General features: G+C 56.8%; 2 protein-coding genes across 17 annotated transcripts in view; both read left to right on the top strand.

The window, feature by feature from the left end:
• Window positions 1–2019: 2019 nt before the first annotated feature.
• Window positions 2020–9197, top strand: ARRDC1 (arrestin domain containing 1). Of its 4 annotated transcripts, XM_037007483.2 has the most exons (8): window positions 2022–2195; window positions 6873–6983; window positions 7385–7435; window positions 7530–7684; window positions 7893–8075; window positions 8169–8345; window positions 8416–8845; window positions 8918–9197. In XM_037007483.2, the coding sequence occupies exons 1-8, from the start codon at window positions 2078–2080 to the stop codon at window positions 8980–8982; spliced, it is 1290 nt and encodes a 429-aa protein (XP_036863378.1). In that variant the 5' UTR covers window positions 2022–2077; the 3' UTR covers window positions 8983–9197. The 4 variants fall into 4 exon arrangements, with proteins under 4 accessions (XP_073077229.1, XP_036863378.1, XP_073077238.1 ...); XM_073221128.1 differs by having other exon boundaries at window positions 2020–2195; window positions 8169–8845; XM_073221137.1 differs by having other exon boundaries at window positions 2054–2195; window positions 7616–7684; window positions 8169–8845.
• Window positions 9198–12327: 3130 nt separating this feature from the next.
• Window positions 12328–18377, top strand: part of EHMT1 (euchromatic histone lysine methyltransferase 1) — a 143612-nt gene continuing 137562 nt past the window's right edge. For 3 of the 13 annotated variants that reach the window (XM_037007473.2, XM_037007472.2, XM_037007469.2), the window contains exon 1: window positions 12343–12446. In XM_037007473.2, the coding sequence (XP_036863368.1) occupies window positions 12384–12446 (63 nt within the window). In that variant the 5' untranslated portion in view covers window positions 12343–12383. Of the gene's footprint in view, window positions 12447–18377 lie in introns of all 13 variants that reach the window. The other 10 variants (XM_037007478.2, XM_037007471.2, XM_037007482.2 and 7 more) reach the window with 8 other exon arrangements.

Below are 18377 nucleotides of genomic sequence, written 5' to 3'. Positions count from 1 at the left end.
GGGGCCCTGGCTGGCTGGGGACAGACTGCACCTCCATGGCTGGCTAATTCCTCTAGCTAGCAAACAACTTGCCCGGGAGTACAGCTTTCATATGAAAACTAGCCAGTCCACAGCCCACATCACCGACCATCTCCTTTATCCAACTCACACACTTAGCTAATATTCCCATCCTAAATCATAGCAGGGCCAGGAACTGGACAGCTAGAGGCCACCCCTATAACCCAGAGCCCACTGAAATCATTCAAACTGCCCAAGCTTGCTCTAACTTGCCTGTGCTGCACAGCCCATTCCTTCCCAGGCAAAGTGTGATAAAGGCCCTGGGACACGCTCTCCTTTGTCTCCTGTCTGGCCACGTGCTTCGTATGTGCCCCTCCTCTTGGGAATTTTGAGTGCAAAGCCCTTCGTGCAAGGCAGTGACTCTCTGTCACTTTGCCATACTTCACTGAAACGAATCCCAGGTACATTTTAAGATAGAGGCCAGGAGGGGAGATGGAGAGGGTCCCCTCTGTGGATTCTGACATCACTAGGAATTCCTGCAAGAGTGGTGTTGGAGAGGACAGTGAGTCAGGAGCTGAAATTGCCAAGAAATGGGGGGGCCTGGGCTGGGCTTTGAAGATGACAGCAAGAGTGGAGGGCGGAGGATTGCAATTCTGAGAAAACGAGAGTTAAAGGGTGAGAGGAAATGGTCTGTAAGTGGTCATAGTCAGGGGAGTCTGCACTCTGTCTCCAGGCCCTGGGGCACATGGGCTTCATGGGAATGAGTATCTATGCTTGAGAGGCTGGGGGAAGCCTGGGTTCCACAGAGCAAGAAGGAAGGAATATTTAGAGAAAAGAGAAGTCAGGGTGTATGTGCTGATGGCGGATGTGAGGGCCCAGCAGCAGAATTTCCCAAAAGGGGGATGAGTGGGTAATGGCGTCAGAATAAAAGGTATGCAGAGCCATAAGGGGTCCAGCTGAGGGAGATAAAGGGTAGCCTGGCACAAAGGCCACCCATTTTCTGCCCATATCCACTCCATCTCACAGCAGCTGACAGCTTCTCTCCCTCCTTGGAACGCTTCCTTCTCGACTTCCGTTGTAGACATTTGGAATTTTGGGGCTGCTCACAATCCCCAGCTTCCCCAGGGCAGCCTGCTTCTTGTTAAGGATTACTCCACTTGCACAGTATAGACAGGAAAGTGTCAAAAAGTGTGGCTAATCAGACACGCCCCTCTGGAACACGAGAGTCCTGAGGAAGGTGGGGGCAGCAGTGCCCTCTCTTTTTCCTGGAGTGCTAGATTAGGCTTCTGCGGCTTTCACCGGCAAACTCTGATGTCATGAGCGCCCTGACCTGAGTTACCAGCTACAAACGGGTGGAACGAATCTCAAACTCTTGCCTGCACCCAGACGCCCAGTGCACGTGGGTGCCTGGTGGGCGTCTGGCTGCTTGTCATGACTTCCCCACACCCCTGGTCCAGTCTCCTCGAAAACGCCTGTCTGGACAAAACTCTGAGTCGCCTCGACGCCCTGCTGAGGCCTCCGGCGTTTGGCTGGTCGGCAGGATCTCTCCATGACTCTCCAGGCGCGTTCGAGCCCACCCTCCGCAGTGTCGCTCCACAAGGTGCCCTTCACAGCAGTCAGTCCGAGTCGCTACCCGCTCTCCTGCGCTGCGCGCGCCACCCCTGCCCGCCCAGGTCTGCGGAGTCGGCCTCTGGCATTCAGGCCTTCGCCCCAAGTCGCCCCACTGGAGCGCTGGTGTCGTCCTGGTCGAGGGACGCGGGGCGGGGGAGACCCCGGGCGAGCCCGCCGCGACGCAGGCGGGGACGGGGAGGGGGCACGGGTCACGCCCGTCCCCTGTCCCGGTGAGCCCGCCACGCTCCCGGGGCACCCCACGCGCCGCTGGCCGGGTTCCAGCGAGCTGCGCGCGACCTTCAGCCTGCGGGACCGGAGGGGGCGGGGCGGGCTGGGAGGCCCAGGGGCGGGGCTGGGGGCGGGGCGGCCGGCCAGGGGCGGGCCCGGGCCCAGGGGGCGGGGGGCGGAGCGCGGAGCGCGGCGCCGGGCAGGGGCGGCACCTCGCGGCCGCCCCCGCTAGGGCCGCGGCATGGGGCGGGTGCAGCTCTTCGAGGTCCGCCTGGGCCACGGCCGCGTCGTCTACAGCCCGGGGGAACCGCTGGTGGGGGCCGTGCGCGTGCGCCTGGGGGCGCCGCTGCCCTTCCGAGGTGGGCGCAGGGTACCCCCAGGGCGGGCGGGCCGGGCGGGGCTCAGGTGGCCGCGCTCGCACCTGCGGAGGGTCCGGGGCCCCGGAAGCGGCTGCGGGTGGCGCTGGGCCTGCGACCCGCCGAGCCGAGGGCGCGCCGGCCGCCCCCTGTGTGCCCTCCCGCCGTCCGGGTAGCGCATCCGGCTCAGCTATAGCCCGGTGGCTGCGAGGAGGGCTGGGTGCGGCCTGCCGGGCAGCGTAGACCCGCGGGTGGGAGGCCGGCAGCGGGCAGGGCGGAGCTGAGAGGTCCGGGTGGCCCAGTCCTTCCGCATCTGCCCTTCCTGTCCTCCTGAGGGCGGCCCGAGTCGGGGCGGGGGCTTAGGGCTGTCCGCCTTGCCGAAGGCCAGTCTGACTTGGACACGTGCATGCCTCCGACCTTCCCTGTCGGGTATCCCGGGCCCGCTGCACCCACACTTGCGGGGCGCCCACCTGGAACCCCGCCCACGAGGGGCTTTCTCTTCCCACACGCCAGGCGCAGGCCCTCGTTTTTCACAGACGGCTCCCCGGGTGTGCGGATCCCTGCAGGGGCCACCCGGCACCCGCTTACAACCAGCCTAAGGCTTGTCCTTGCGGGCTGGGAGGGTCTTACTCTTCCCTGCGTGTCCCAGGCTTGGGCCCAGCAGGCATCCGGGGAGCTGAATCTGAGCCTTTCTGGCCGGTCTCGTTGCTGGTGCGGGCATCTGGGACTTGGGGACTGGGGATCAGGTTGCTGGTGCGGTCTTTGTGAGGGCTCTTGGCAGGTGCTGTCCTCTGACATCTGAGGCGTGGACAGGGCACTGGGTCAGGCTTCCCTTCTCAGGTCCCCCTTTGAGGCTGCAGGGTCTAGGCAGAAGCCGCGTGCAGGTGTCTCTCATCAGGCGTCAGCCCTGTGGACACTCCTCCTGATGACCCTGTTACTTCCTTTCCTGCCTCCCAGCTGGGGTGTAGGGTTCGGGTTGGGCCTGATCTGGTCATGGCAGGTGAACAGCAGGAACTGCAGCTCTTCCCTGAGCACAAGCAGGAGGTGAGGGGCGAGATGGGGCAGGAAGGCCCCTGGAGGAAGAGAGGGCAGGGCCGCAGGAAGGAGGGGCAGCAGACATGACAGAGCCCACGCAGAGCTTGCCACCTGGTTCACCCACCCCGTCGCCATCCTATAGCTGGGGCCCAGGGCGAGCAGGCCGATGCTGACCACCACGGAGGGATGGCTTGGGCTGTACGTGACTGGCCTGGGCTGTACATATTGCTCCCCATCTCCACTCCCCCCATGCCTGCCTCCCCCCACCCCCGCCTCTTTGTGGGGGTGGGATGTAAGTGAATGGACAGGGGGCCGTGGGCGGAGGGAGCTCCCCAGCCCCGCTGCTGATTGTCCTGACTGCAGAAGTGCTGGCTGAGCTCCTGAGTGGGGAAGGAGATGGTGGGGAGTGGGCTAGGAGCAGGCACACCACTGACTTCACTGACTTCAGGCCAGAGAGGGCTGCCCCCCCGTCAGGTGGACTGGATGTGGGTGATGGGGCTGCTCCGGGCTTCCTCCAGCCATGCCTGGGAGTGGGAAAGGAAGATACCATTGAGCTCCTTCTACCCGGCAGTGATGCAGCAGGGAAGCCCTGCACCCCCAGGAGGACAGAGAGGGAGGGAGGACAGCAGGCCTGTCTGGGGGGCTCCTAGTCTTGCCCACCCATACTTGTCTGAAGAGTGACAGTGACCGTCTGCACTCAGCCATGGGCACGCTAGCTGCCTTGGGGGCTGATGTGGAGGAAGCCTAGGGAAGGAGCTCAGGTCCAGCTCACCTGACACTGGGGGTCAGAGGCTACCCCGCATTCTGTTCTCAAGGTGTGCGATGCCCGGACAAGAGCAGCCAGCCCCCCGCTCCTCCAGCCCACTGAGTTCTCATCATGCACCTGAGGCTGTTCTTCCCACTTCCCAGCTCTGTGAATCCTCAGAAGCCCTGGGAGGTGGGCACTGTTAGTATGCTCATGTTACAGACCTGGGAACAGGGCAGAGAGGCGGCCCGCAGGCCAGAGGTGTAGCAAAATGATTTGCCGATGGCTTGGCTGCCCCAGGTTTGTGGGAGCTGGAGGATGGTGGGAGAACAGGGAGTGAGCAGAGGTTCATGGTCACACTGCTGGTGGGGTGAGGGAGAAGGGCTGCTGGACAGGAGTGCTGGCTTGAGAGGAACGTTCCGGAAGTCACTCTGGAGTACCCCCTATGTGATGAGTTTTCTTAGAGAACCAGAGCAGCCCCATACCTCAAAGGGTGGATGCACCGGCATGGTGTACAGTTCTGCAGCCTTTACCCGGTGCTGTGGTGTGAGGGGTGCACCATGCCAGGACACACCTGCCCCTGTCCTGTGACCATGGTCACCTCCAGCAGCATGGGCTAGGAGTGTCGGGCCTGCCTTGTGTCCATCCCCTGCGCCTCCACTGTTCTCCTGCAGAGGAGAGAGTGGACAGAGACAGGGTGGTTAGACTAAGACAGGGATTGGAGGCTGCTCATTCAGGCCTGGGCCCCAAAGGGGCCTCAGCACGGGTGCAAAGAAAGGCTTTTTCCATGGCATCAGGAAGGTCACAGAACTTGGGCCCCTCTGAGACAATCCAAGGGTTGGTTTGATACTGTTTGTTTTCCTGGGGTCAGGTGCCCTGTGGCTTGTTCACCTGGATTCCGGGGGCTGGGCCCAGGCCGGGTGCATGACTGTTTTAGCCATCCGGTTGGACCGGTGTGCTTGCCTGGATTGTGTGCTGTGAATAAGGGGTGTCCCTCCAGGCCCCTGGGTAGACTTGGTGAGATTCTAAGAACTGCTGTGTGTGTAAAACTGCACAGACCTGCCTGGTTCTTCCCCAGGTGCCCCATGTTAGCCTACCTTAATTGATATAACCAGCTCCTCTCAAACGTGTCAAATATTTAATATTTGCCAAGCTGATGGGTTAAAATAGTAAGTCATCTGAATTTCCCTGATTTCTAGAGGTTGGGCATCTGTTCTGTTATCTGCTACTATGGAGAAGTCACTCTGAAGTAACAAATCACTCCTAAACTAAGTGGCTTAAAACAACCGTTTTATTGTAACTCATGGTGCTGTGGGTTAGGAATTCAGACAGAGGGAGGCAGGGGGACGCTTCAGCTCGCTCTGCGTGCCATCCACTTGGGTCATCTGACAGTGCTCACTTGGCCCTGGGAGAGTCTGGGGACCAGCTGCACCCCTTCCAGCATACTCTTTTGGTCCCAGCATTCCAAGGGCAGCCAGAGTCCAGGGAGGATGCACCCTGTCCACGGGAGTGTTAGAGCAGGGTGGCATCTGGGACCCACCCAGATGTCTTCTCCTTAGTTTCTAGTCATGCTATGTCTCCTCTGCCTGTTCCCTTCCCTTCTGTGTTTCTCTTGGGCTGTGTTGGTCTGCAGGAGTACTGCAGGCGTCCCAGACCTCTGGGGTGGGAACAATTCCAGGTCTGGCCCTAGGAGGGGATGGCTGACAGAGCGTGGATTAGAAACCAGGGTTGTGGTCTGGATGGTGGGGCTGGGCTGGCACAGAGGCCAAGGGCTGGCAACTGGCAGTGCCCATGGGGTAGAGTGGAGCCAGGGTTTGCAGGGGGGAGGGGGAGGAAGCCCAGTGTGTTTGAGCAGCAACAGGAGGCCGGTGTCAGCAAGGTGGGGCCAGCCTGGAGAGACCAGGGGCACAGCTGCTGTGGCTGGCCCCTGACCCTGGGCATTGGGACAGGAGGTTCTTCTTGTTGGGTGGCTCTGTCAGGAAGGTGTCAGACTCTGAGCCTCCTTCCTCTCCCCTGACCACGGAGTTGGGGAAGAAGAGGGGCTGGAAAGGGGAAGGCTGATGTCTCTGGTACTGACTCAGCCCTGAGGGAGAGGAGGGCTGGGACCCCCATAGCCCTCCCTGCTTGGGTCTCTGGCCGTTGTGTCCTCCTCGGTGACTGGCTTTGGCTGGGCCTGGTCACCTAGCGGCCTTCTGGCTGTAGTGGGCTCTGGGCACACGTCTCTTGGACTGAGGAATCTGAGCTCCTGGCCACAGAATGGCAGTAACCTCTGCTGTAAACAGCTTCTTGTCTGTGCACCTTGCCTGGGAAGCTGGGGAGAGGACCAACCTATCGCTCAATGCAGAAAATCAGACCTCCCGGGCAGTACTGTCCCACAAGGTCGAGGGTGTCCCCACCTCCAGTGTGCCAGACTCTAAGGTGCCCGATCTACTCAGGCGGGTCTGACCACATTCCTGCAGCGTGAGGCCTCACAGTTAGCTTCCTGGAGTGGGAAGGGGTGCCTCCCAGTTTAACTGACTTGCCTGTGAGGCTGCACGAAGGTGGGGTCAGAGGTCAGCTGTTCATCACAGATGCCCAAGCACCCCAGTAGGGACCTGAGTTTTCACAGGTCTGACTGGCCCTGGGCTGGCTCGGAACCAATTTGCGGATTGCCCAGGGGTTATCTGGGTAACCACTGAGGCCCTCCTGTTCTGGATTGCAGGACAGATGTAACTCCGTGCTTCACCACCCTGGCCCCTTGGGAGTGCCTCACGATGGGTAGTGGGCAGCAGGCTCCTTGCTGGCCTCCCAGGGCCCAGCTGGGTGGGGCTGCCAGGCTCTGGGTTCTGCCAGCCCTGCTCGAATCCCTGTGCTAAATCCCAGGTCCGCATCTGGCTTACGCCATCGCTTGTCCCCTGCAGCCGTCCGAGTGACCTGCACAGGCTCCTGCAGGGTCTCTAACAAGGCCAATGACGGAGCATGGGTGGCGGAAGAGGGCTACTTCAGTAGCACACTGTCACTGGCCGACAAGGGTGAGTCTGGGCACCCGTTCCTTGCCTCGTCCCATAGTGACCCCCCCTGGGGGAGCCCCTGCTTGAGAGTGGAGCCTCTGGGGTCTCTGTCCTGGCTGTGCAGCCCGATGGCTCTCTCTCCCTGGTAGGCATCGGGCATCACCTTACAGGAACCGGGTGACCGAAGGGGGCCAGTCTCTCCTGGATCTGAGTGGGCTCAGGCCTCTGGAAGGGCCCTGCCCCTCTGTCCAAGCCAAGATCTGGTCCCCACTGCCCATGCCACGGCCCTGTCCTGTTGTGGCGCTGGAGACCAGCAGCCAGGCACAGCAAGAGCTGGTGTGCTCGTGCCTCTGACCTGGCCCTGCGGTGGCACTTAGGGGCCCCTGGGAGCCCCTGCCCCTGACAGCTGCCTCTCTCTCCAGGGAGCCTGCCTGCAGGAGAGCACAGCTTCTCTTTCCAGTTCCTGCTTCCTGGTGAGAGCCCAGCCTGCCGGGCCTGGTGCTGCCAGCGGGTGGGGAGTGGTCAGGGGGGCAGGGGGCGGTGAGTGCCGGCCCCCTCTCTATCCAGCCACAGCGCCCACATCCTTTGAGGGCCCTTTCGGGAAGATCGTGCACCAGGTGCGGGCCACCATCGACACGCCACGTTTTTCCAAGGATCACCAGTGCAGCTGTGTGTTCTATATCTTGAACCCTCTTAACCTGAACAGCATCCCAGACATCGAGGTGAGGATGGGACAGTGGCCTCCTGGGTGGCCCCCGCCTTCACCTGATGCCCTGTCCCCAGCCAAGGGTCCAGAAGGCCAGAGGTCTTTGTCCTGAGCTGACCGTACTGTGTCCAGGGCCAGGGATGGCCAGGCTCAGTGGGCTTGCCCAGAGGTTCAGGGATCTGGCCTGTCCTCACCCATCAAACCTCCTCACTGCCTTCCCCAAGCAACCCAATGTGGCCTCCACCACCAAGAAGTTCTCCTACAAGCTGGTGAAGACGGGCAGTGTGGTCCTAACCGCCAGCACGGATCTCCGAGGCTACGTTGTGGGGCAGGTGCTGCGGCTGCAGGCTGACATCAAGAACCAGTCGGGCAAGGACACCGGCCCTGTGGTGGCCAGTCTGCTGCAGGTCAGCTCCCGGTGGCTGCCGGGGCCCAGCCCCATGGGCTGAGGGGCTGAGGATGGCTAGCCTGCACAGGCTCACAGTCTGGCCCTTCCCCAGAAAGTGTCCTATAAGGCCAAGCGCTGGATCTACGATGTGCGGACCATCGCGGAGGTGGAGGGCTCTTCAGTCAAGGCCTGGAGGCAGGCGCAGTGGCAGGAGCAGATCCTGGTGCCCGCCCTGCCCCAGTCCGCCCTGCCCGGCTGCAGCCTCATCCACGTGGACTACTACCTGCAGGTGCTGGGGGAGGGGCGTGGCAGGTGGGGCGGGCGGGCAGCCTGGAGCCTCACCCACACTGCCCTCCCAGGTTTCTCTGAAGGCGCCAGAAGCCACAGTGACCCTGCCAGTCTTCATCGGCGACATCGCTGTGAACCATGCCCCGCTGAGCCCTTGGCCAGGCGCAGGGCTGCCTGCCGGAGCCTCACCCCCAGTGGTGCCCTCTGCGCCGCCGCAGGAAGAGGCGGAGGCCGGCGGCCCCCATTTCCCGGACCCCATCTTCCTCTCCACCAAGAGCCACTCTCAGCAGCAGCCACCGCGTGGCGCTTTGGGCTGTGCGCCGGGCGTCCCGGAGCCCCATCCTCCGGATGGCAGTCCCGCCCCGCACCCCCTGCCTCCTCCCTTGTGCATCTCCACAGGTGCCACTGTCCCCTACTTTGCAGAAGGGTCCGGAGGGCCGGTGCCCACCACCAGTACCTTGATCCTCCCCCCAGAGTACAGCTCGTGGGGCTACCCCTATGGTGAGTGGGGGGCCAGGGCCTGGCGGGGAGGAGGCGTCCCAGGCCGCGTGCAGACCTCGTTCTTCCTTGCAGAGGCCCCGCCATCCTATGAGCAGAGCTGCGGCGGTGCGGACCCTGGTCTGACCCCCGGGAGCTGACCTGAGCTGCCTTCTCCGGGCGGGCCGACCTCTGCCCTGGGACCGGGCTCCCAGGGCCTCGTGCCTTCACCCCCGGCCCGGCCCGGCCCACTCAGGACTTGCAGTTGCCCGTCCCCCTGGCTCTCTGCCTTGGGACCAGCCTCCTCGGGTACAGCCGGTCTCTCTCTGGGGCGGGGCCTCGAGGGATGCTGTGTAAATAAAGCGCTTCATTTGTAGAGCTGGGCAGAGTCGGATGTCTCGGTCGCTCTTACCCCCGTGGGTTCGCGGTGGGCCCAGGCCTGGGGGCTCCTCCTCGACCCACCCCCCTCCGCTCTGGGTCCGTGCTCCCTCCGGTGTGTGTCGGGTGGGAAGGCGGGCTGGGGAAGCGCGCGGGGCGAGGAGTGGGGCCCACCCTGCAAGTGCGTGTCGGTGTCCTGTAAGCCAGGGCTGGGGACTTGGGCTCGCCCCTCGGTGCTGCTCAAGGATGCGCCCTTGGAGCTGGGCTTGCGTGTCTGGAGTTTCGGCATTAATTTAAGACGTCGCTGTTGAGTTGGGGAATATACCACCCGTTCCATTTTATTAATGCACATCTTGGCCTTGCCTTGGTCCAGCACCCATCGATCCACACAGCACAAGTTAGCTTTTCTGCGCCACATGAAATCCAGTGGGGCGTCATGGGCTTGCCCAGATCCTCTTCCCCTTGACCTCAAGTCCATGCTGGCTCTGCCATGTCTGGCTGTGAGGGATGGTGCTTGCTGCCTCCCATGCCAGCGCAAACACACGGGCCCCCTTCCTGGTCTTCCCCATTTCAAAAGACAGACCCAAGGAACCCCAGAGCAAATAAAAAGTCAGGGTTCAGCAGAGCAATGTTTGCCAAAGGGGCATCGTGCCAGTGTTCCAGTGCTGGGGGCCCGTAAATGCACTAGGGGGCCAGGGATCCTGGACCGTGCTTTGGGAACCCCTGGAGGTGGTGTCCAGGTAAGACTGCGTTCAAATTTCAGTTCTGCCATGTGGTGAAGTGGTGCCCTTGGTTTGGTGTCTCAGGTAACTACACCTTAAGCTCATGGGACTCTGAGGGAACAAGTTGAACCCCCTTTCCCTATGAGTTTCTTTTACATTTAACAGTCCAGAGGTGGGAGATTCGGGTCTGGTGACATAACTGTCATTATCAAGTGGAAGCCTCCACCCCTGGGTTAAGGGTGACTGTTTCAGTGTTCACTGTCACCCAGCTTACTGGACCTGTCCCTGCAGCTTCTTGGGGGACAGTCTGGGAAGTAGATTGTGTCACTTCCATATAAATCCCACTGGTCACCCTTTATAGTTGGCAATGTGTTCTTCAGCCAGGCAGCCTTATACCCAGCTAAAACTTACTATTTGTGGGACAAGAAGGGTGTGAATATTGGAGAAAAGCAGAAAGTATGTCCCAAGTAGGACAGCCTGTAAAACATCTGGTAGACCAAGTCCCATACCCCTCTCTACAGTTGTGTGGCTTTGGTGAGACTCAACCCCCTCGCTTCCTTGTCTGCTCACTTCGAGAATGTGGGGGGCAATGGCTGCCTCTCAGGAATGGCTTGACAGGTAAAGTTAACGCGTCATATGCCAAGAACAGTGCTTGACATGAGTGAGTGTACAGAGCAGGGGTGGGTTGGGCTGATAGTGCAAAATGGGAATGGAGCCTACTTCTGACGTACTCATTTATGGCTGATGTTTGCCTGGTAAAGGGTTTTCCTCCACATATTAAACTCCTTTATTAATCTGACATATTTGTCGCCTGCATGCCAAGCATTATTCTAGACACTAGGGCACCCAAAACAAAATCCCTGACTTCCTGGATTTACATTCTAGTGGGGAAAACGGCATGATAATGGAGTGCTATGGAGCAAAACAAAGCACGGAAGTTCTGTGGCAAAGGATATTTTTAAGCAGGAGGCAAGGGAAGGCCTCCCTGAAGAGGAGGGATTCGAGACCCAAGGACGGCAGATACGTGAGTCATAGATGGGAGATAAAAGTGTTTCAGGACAAGGACTGACTGGGGCCCAAGGAAGCGGATGGCTAGTGCTGGAGAGGCAGGTGTGCATGAAGGCCACTCAGGAGCTGGCTTAAGCTGCCCCCGCAAGACTGGCAAAGTTTTAATACTTAGGGTGTTCCATTTCTTCCTCTGTATCTGTGTGCATCAGTGTCAATGCCCAGCGTGGTGGACTAAGCTTTCCTGGAGCCTGTCACCCATGAGACTGAGCTCTTGCTGTGCATGCGGGGTGGACTGGCTTTCCATTCAGGGCTTCCTCAGTTCCTGTTCTGAAGACTGACTAGAGAACCCCAGATTCAGCCTATGCTTCTTTTCTCAACTCCCAGGGGATGGGAGAAACAGTCTGGCTGTGGGGAGCAGGTGGCCTATGCCAGTCTACGTGGTGGTGTCCAGTGAAGGCTGCCAGGTGTGAATATGAAAGGTTGCCCTGGGCATGAGGAGGCAGGCAAGTTCCAGAGGGCTGCCCAGCTGGGGCACACCTCCTAACTGGAGCACCCCAAGCCAGACATCTTCCCTAACAAGAGCACCACCCAACGGGGGCAAGCCTCCCTTTCCGGGCTCCCTCCCCTCCCCCCAATCCCCAGCCTTTCTAATCAGGACAATACCCAGGCCAGGTCACACTCTCCTAGCAAGGCACCTTTCCTAAACAGAGCACCCTCACCCACAGTCTGGACATGCCCTCTGGCCAGGGTACCCCCCACCCCAGCAGCTGGGGTATTCGCCCAATCGAGAAACCTCCTCTAACCAGGGCACCTCCAACGGAGGCAGCACTTCCCATCGGGACATTCCTCTCCCCTCTCTGGAGCTCCTTTCCAGCCAGGGCAGTGCTCCCTGCGGGCACAAGCTCCTTCCCGGAAGCCTACCCCGTCACCCCGTCCCACCGGGCACACCCCACAACCGGAACTCCCCCTCAGCGGGGACATTCTCCCCCGCCCAAGGCACACCCTACAACCGGACCCCCCACCCCCAGCTGGGGCATTCCCTCACCGGGCACACCCCGTAACCGGAGCTTCCCCGCCAACGGGGTCCTCCGCAGCGGGGCCTCCCCACACGGGCCCCGCCCTAGTACGCAAGTGAGGGTCCGCCTTCGGCGAAGGCCGACGGAAACCATGTGTGTCCGGGGTTAGAGGTCATGGTTCCTTCTTCATCCCCGGCCAGCCCACCAGACGCCCACAGAGAATATTGGGGCCGGAGGGAGTATGACGCCCGACTGCCGCGGCGACTCGGGAAGGCCGCCCGCTGCGCCGCCCCCACCGGGCAGGCGCGCCCCGGTTCCGGTCCGCGCAGGCCGCTCTGCGAGCGCCGTACGCAGGGCTTCAGCGCGCAGGCGCGCGCGCAGGCTCAGACGCACACGGCCGGCCCCGCCCCGGCGAGGGCCGCGAGGCGCGGGCGGGGCATGGCGCGCGGGAGGGGCGGGGCCACGCTACGGGCCCGGGCCATGGCGGCCGCCGATGCCGAGGTGAGGAGCGGGCCGGGCCGGGCCGCGCGGGGGCGGCGGGGTGGCGGCGCGGCGGCGCGGCGGTCGGCGGGCTGGGAGCGGCGGGCCTGCGCCTCCCGCGTCGCCGCCGCTCTCGCAGCTGCGCCTCAGGCCAAGGCCGGGCCGAGGCCGGCGTCCGGGCCGCGCGGCGCGGGGCGCGCTTTGTGCGGCTGCGGGCGGCGCGGGTGGCGCGCCCGGAGGCCTCCCGGAGGCCGCCGCCTCGTAGCCGCCGCCGCGCGAGGGGTGGAGGACAAAAGGAAAGTGGGGCGCGCCGGCCAAGTTGGGGCCGCCGGCAGCCCCGCCCGCTGACCTTCCGCCGTGCTAGGCGGGCGGCGCCCCCAGAAAGTTGCCGGCCGGCGCGGTGCGGCCCGGCGCGGGCGTGCGGTCTCGGCCCGGCGGTGCGCCCCCCTCCTTTGTTGGCGCTCGCGGCCGCCCCTCCGCGCTCGCTCTGCGATAGTTTGCGTCCCGGCCGCAGCAGCACGGAGCCAAACTCCGCGAGCGGGACCGGCCGCGCGGGGGAACGCGGGGGCGGCGGGGCGCGGGCGGCCCGGGCCGGTGTGGGAAAGTGGCGGCCTGGCAGTGTCCGTCTGGGTGGAGTCGCCCCGGGTGTGCAGAGACGGGAGAGCCCAGGTGTAGGAAGGAGCTGTTGCGACCGTTGGGTGCACAGGCTTAACGGTGTATTTGATTCCAGGTAATGTGCGGTCTTTCTCTTACATTTTTTGGGGAGTGTTGATGTAAGTAACCTGGCGAGGTACAGGGGAGTTCTTGAATTTCAACACAGGGAGTTTTTATTGAGTACCTACGATATTCGGGTGATTTTTAGGCTCCAGAAACGAAAAGTTAAATTAGAAAACCCTAAAAGCACTTCCGGGCTTGGGGGAGAGAAGATGTGTAGTGATGGATGATGGCTTTTATTGGGCACCTGCTGTGTCCCGGGGTCTGTGCAAGCCCTCTGCTAAGTTCTCTTATTTAGTTTTCCTGGCCCTGTGCAGCAGGAAAACAAGTCTTCTGAGAATGACTTGGTTTAGTTATAAGACTAGCACTTGCCCGGTGTCTGGCATGTAGTAGGTTTTTATTGAATAATTGATGAGCAAATGGCCCCAGATGTTTCTGATTCTACAGGCAGCTTTGAATAGAGGACTTGACCGCACTGACGATAATGACAGCCTGTGTTGCTGAGCCCTTATTCCCGCTCTGCCACAGCACTTAGCATGAATTCACTCATTAAAGGGGGACTGATGTCGTGAGGTAGGTATGTTGTATTTCCATTTGCAGATGAGAAAACAGGCACAGTGAGGCCCAGGGATACAGAGCTTGTGGAGAAGATGGATTGTCTGCCTCAGCCTGTGATCACTAAACACGTGCTGTATCTGCGGTGGTCATTTTAGGTCAGTACAAGCCCTGGGTTTAGATTTGTGATTCCAAGTTGATATGGAGGTGCATAATAGGGTGAGGGGCCTCTTGGACCCTGTGTGAGTTTGATCATCTGTTGCCAGTAAATCTGGGAAGTAGTTACTGGATCAGGGTTCCGTAAGTGCCAAATGATTAAACCAGCAAAGTGGATACCTGAAACTTACCTAACTGCATATTTATTCTTTTCTCTTTTCCTTGACCTAGAAAGATTATCACTCGTTTTCACACTAACAAGAACTAGTGAGGTAGTGGAATGCTCCCCTCCCCTCATTTAGTGCATTAGTAGTGGGAGGCTCCTGGGGACTGATGTGTCTTCAGGACCATCCAGGGCCAGGGCCCAGGGTGCTGTGCAGGCCTAAGGCTTTTGAGCCAGAAAGATGTCACCTTTCAGCAGGAGGGCCTTCTTCTAAGAAGCTGCCATGTATCTCTTTAACTTTAGTTTTTGTTTCTTAATATGTGCACATGCTCATAATTTGCAAAGTCAAATAGTGCTAAAAGACAATGAAAAGGTTATCTTCCTCTTCTGCCTTTATAGAGAGGCAGCAGCCACTGACTCTCTAGCATTTACTTCATGTTTTTAAATAATATACTTATATTGTCACATCTTTAGTCAACGATTTTAGTGGTTATCTGTGTTGGCTTCCCCTAATGGTAGATGATGATTTCAGTTCTTTCATACTCTCTCTTATTTAGTTAACTCACAATTTTGGTTAAATCCGTATCTGGAATCTTCATCAGTCTATTCAAGTCATTCTTGTACCATGTTGAGCCAGGTGGTAAACTACAATCGTATATCTTTTTTTGTACAGACTTTTTTTTTCCTCCCCTGCGTTATTAATTGCCTTATTTTTCATTTGTCTGGCTTTATTTGAACTGGAAATAATATTCATGCACCTTCTAGTCTGTAAAATGTTTCTCACTTTAAGTCTTTACCACTCAGCGCTGTCAGCTCACCAGCTGGTTTCATGGTGCTCCTCAGCCACCTTGCCCACGTCGGAGCGCTGGTTCCCTGGGCCTGGTGCACACTGTCTTCCTGGGAACCTCCCCACCATTCTCCAGTGGGAGCCCCTCTCCTTGTGACTGATGGCTCCCTGCTGTGTGTTTGCTTGTTCTCTAGTAGCTTCCCAGTAGTTTGTAGGGAAGCAGACTTTTGGGACTTGCATGTCTGAAAATGTACTGATTCTACCAGCACACTTAAAGAACAGGTTTGGCTGGGCTTGGCATTTCAGTTTGGAAGTAATTTTGAAGTCATTGCTCCAGTATCTTCTAGTTTTAATTGTTGCTGTTGATACATCCAGTTTTATTCTTAATCCTTAGTATTAGTCCCCCACCAAATTTTAAGGACTATTGCATCCTTGATTTTCCTAATTTTCATGATGTCCCTTAGCAGGTAGCCTTTTTTTCATTTGTCGTGCATGGTGCCAAGTAACCCTGAAATCTGGAGATTTGTGCTCCTTCATTTACAAGAAGCTTTTGTACAATATATTTGAGATAGTTTGTTCTCTACTGTTTTCTTTGTGTTCTCCTTTTCCAGTTCCTTTAGTTGAATGTTGGACTTCCTGTACTTAGTACTCTAATTTTAAAGATATTTTCTCCTTGTCACGTTTTGTTCTTTTTGTTCTATTTTTTGGGAGCATTTTTTGACTATTTTCTAGTTCTTTCACTCAGTTTTTAACTTCTGATTTCATATTTTCATGTCCTTTGTCTGCAGTAGACTGCATTCATAACTCCATTTAAAAATGTGGATGCAAACATGCACTCCTAGCAAGAACAACGAAAGAATAAATGAAGAGTTAGTTCCATGTGTTCACTTAGGACAAGTTTTCATAGCACACACGAGTCATTCTAAGCAGCCTTGATGAGCAGAGAGTCGTTTTCACAGGGTTTGAAAAGAGCAGGGAATGTTCTCATGATAAATATTCAAACATAATTTTAAAGGCCTTCAGTACTTGTTTTATGTATACAGTACCCTTGTTATCTCTTATTTTCAGTGAAATTTTAAAAATTACAATTAAAAAATTGTTCAAGGCTTCTTCAGTGCTTCGTGGTCTTTGGCTGTTTATTCACCTGTAAGAATAAGTGTAAAAGCGGACAGCTGAGTGTCTGGGGGTCTTGGTTACTTGTCGCTTTGACTGGAGGTGATGACTAAGGTCTTTTTGTCTGCTGTCCTCCAGAAGCTGCTGTCCGCTCGTTTGATTTCTTTGAGAAGGTCCTTGGTCTCTTGCCTTGCTGGTGTGGGCGGCATGTTCTGGCACTGGGTTCATGGGCAAGGGGATGAGGAGGGTCCCCTGTGGCTCTGCAGATGGCCTTTCCCTGAGCTCCCTGTTTTCAGTGGGGGAGCTTACTCCTAGGTCTTTCTTTGTGTCCGCTGTGTGCAAGTGTGGTACATTTCTGGTGGTTTTGACGGAGCTTCACCTCTGGTCCCCTGTGGCTGCAGAAGAGGAGTGCTTGTATGAGAGTGCAGGAGGAGCCTGGGGACCCCACTGTTCCATGTGTGGAATTGGACACCCACACCCCTCTTAGCGCCAGGCTCACTCGTCTTCTGAGCCTCCCCACAGCCCTGTGGGGTCGGTCAGCTGCTGCCTGGCAGTAACTCACTCAGGTTTCCCCTTCCTCTGCCCTGTGCATATAGAACTTTCCTCCATTTTCCTGTTTGTGTTTTGTGTCAGATATCACTTCGGTAGTATATTCTCTTCTCATTTATTGTCTTTGGTTGATTTTTGTTAGGAGAAGGGTTGGGGGAATCTGTTCCACCATCTAGAAATCAGAAATCATTTACTGCAAATCTTGAGATGTGCATTTGCACCCACACCAAAAGCACAGCTATCCCGTGGAAAGGGCTGCCCATCTTGGGATCTTACTGTGTAGTTTGTGGTTCTGGAGTCACAACAAAGGTTAGCAAGAGTGGTAAATGTACATCAGTCTTAAAGTCTGAAGACATCTGGGGGCGGCTGAGTTGTTGGAGATCTAACATGCGATCAGTGCCACAGTGGGGACCCCTTTTCCTCCTCCTGCTCCCTGTCACAGTACAAAACATTTCTGTATGTGTGACCACATTTCATTGAGTTTGTCTTTGAGAATAATTGAGCTAATTAAGAGCCACATTTTGGGTTCCTCTCTTTAGGAACTTTATGTTCCTTGTCATCTCAGTGGACTGAATACGTTTGATGGATGCCTTTATCTTACGGTAAGTGGGCAGTCTGATTTCAACTAGCGCTGAAACTCAGCCAGTCACATGTTACAATTGCTGAGACCAGCCGCTTGGCTGCTGCAGGTGTGACACAAGCATCAGTTCCAGAATGGAGAAGCCCTCTATTGTCTTATTTTTATTTAACTTACAGTTTTCACTTACTAAAAAAATCTTTTAGAAGTTTTTGGATTCAAAAAACCAAAGTTGAAGTGGTTCTTTTGACTCTTTGAAGGTGGCGTTTCCTTTCAAAGAGTGTCTTAGTAGGTAAGAGGTCATTTTTCCAGAAGCATCACTATCAGTGGTATTTTATTTTGGAAAAGTTTTTGGATTGCTTTCTAAACCTCACTTTAATAGGTTTGTAAATTCTGGTCAGAGAATATTTAAAAATGCTCTTTTTAAGAGATCTAGAAGTACTAATTGAGCATCTGCTGTTTATGAAGTGCTGTCTAGGTATCGTGTAAGAGGATGTACAAGTTTTTGATATTGGTCTCTGATTTCACAAAATTTAAGAGTATAATAGAGCAGATATTACCAAGCAGGAAATGAGATGGAATCAGTTAAACGTGAACAAGATTGGCCGTTGCACTGATTTGCTGCAGCCAGACTTATGCCGGGAACGGCTCTTTAAGGAAGATGAGTTAGTCCAGGTGTTAGAAGAGGGAGGGCACGAACTGGAATGGTGAGATACCCCCTCCCCCCGCCAAAAAAAAAGGCATTTAACAAATTTAGAACATTGAAAACTAGAAACCCCAGAATATCAGATATTTGTTACCTCTTTTTTCTAATCTTTATGAGTGTGCTTGCTCATATTTGAAAGTGGCCATAGTGAGTGAGGAGGAGCTGTTTGTACTCTCCTTGTTCCCATGTGCTTCTGTATCTTTGACATCTTTAAAAGCCATGTGGTGTTTGTTATAGAGATGTCCCAGTTTCCTCAACTGTGAATTGGGTGAGCTGGTGTCCTTTGGTACTTGGGGGATTTACTAGGTCAGCAGGGGCAAGAGGCATGAGTGGAGCTGGAGGCAGCGCCAGGCCAAAGCAGGCCGTGGAGCTGGGGTGGCACATCGGTAGTCCCTAAGCTGTAGGCAGTCTCTGAAGGATTTTAGGCAGCGGTGGTATTTTCAAAAGGCGAGCCTGGCTGTTGTCTGGAGAGTGGATTGAAGGAAGACCTGAGTGGAAGCAGGCGGCAGTGAACAGGCGTGGGCCCAGTGGCACAGTGGAGATGCAGAGAGGCCCTTGGCTTCTGTAAAGGTATATATGTTTAAATTGAATTTTTTGAGTAGATAAGACAATTACATGGTTCAAAAATTGAA

This window comes from Manis javanica, chromosome 2 (assembly GCF_040802235.1).
Source record: "Manis javanica isolate MJ-LG chromosome 2, MJ_LKY, whole genome shotgun sequence".
Taxonomy (NCBI): domain Eukaryota; kingdom Metazoa; phylum Chordata; class Mammalia; order Pholidota; family Manidae; genus Manis; species Manis javanica.
The sequence above is the reverse complement of the archived record's forward strand: the minus strand, read 5'-3'. Positions and strand labels throughout refer to the sequence as shown.

Coding starts and splice junctions, on each gene's coding strand:
- ARRDC1 (XM_073221128.1), top strand. CDS start 2,078: ATGGGGCGGGTGCAGCTCTTCGAGGTCCGCCTGGGCCACGGCCGCGTC. Junction 7,685..7,892: donor ACAGCATCCCAGACATCGAG/GTGAGGATGGGA, acceptor GCCTTCCCCAAG/CAACCCAATGTGGCCTCCAC. Junction 8,076..8,168: donor TGGTGGCCAGTCTGCTGCAG/GTCAGCTCCCGG, acceptor GCCCTTCCCCAG/AAAGTGTCCTATAAGGCCAA.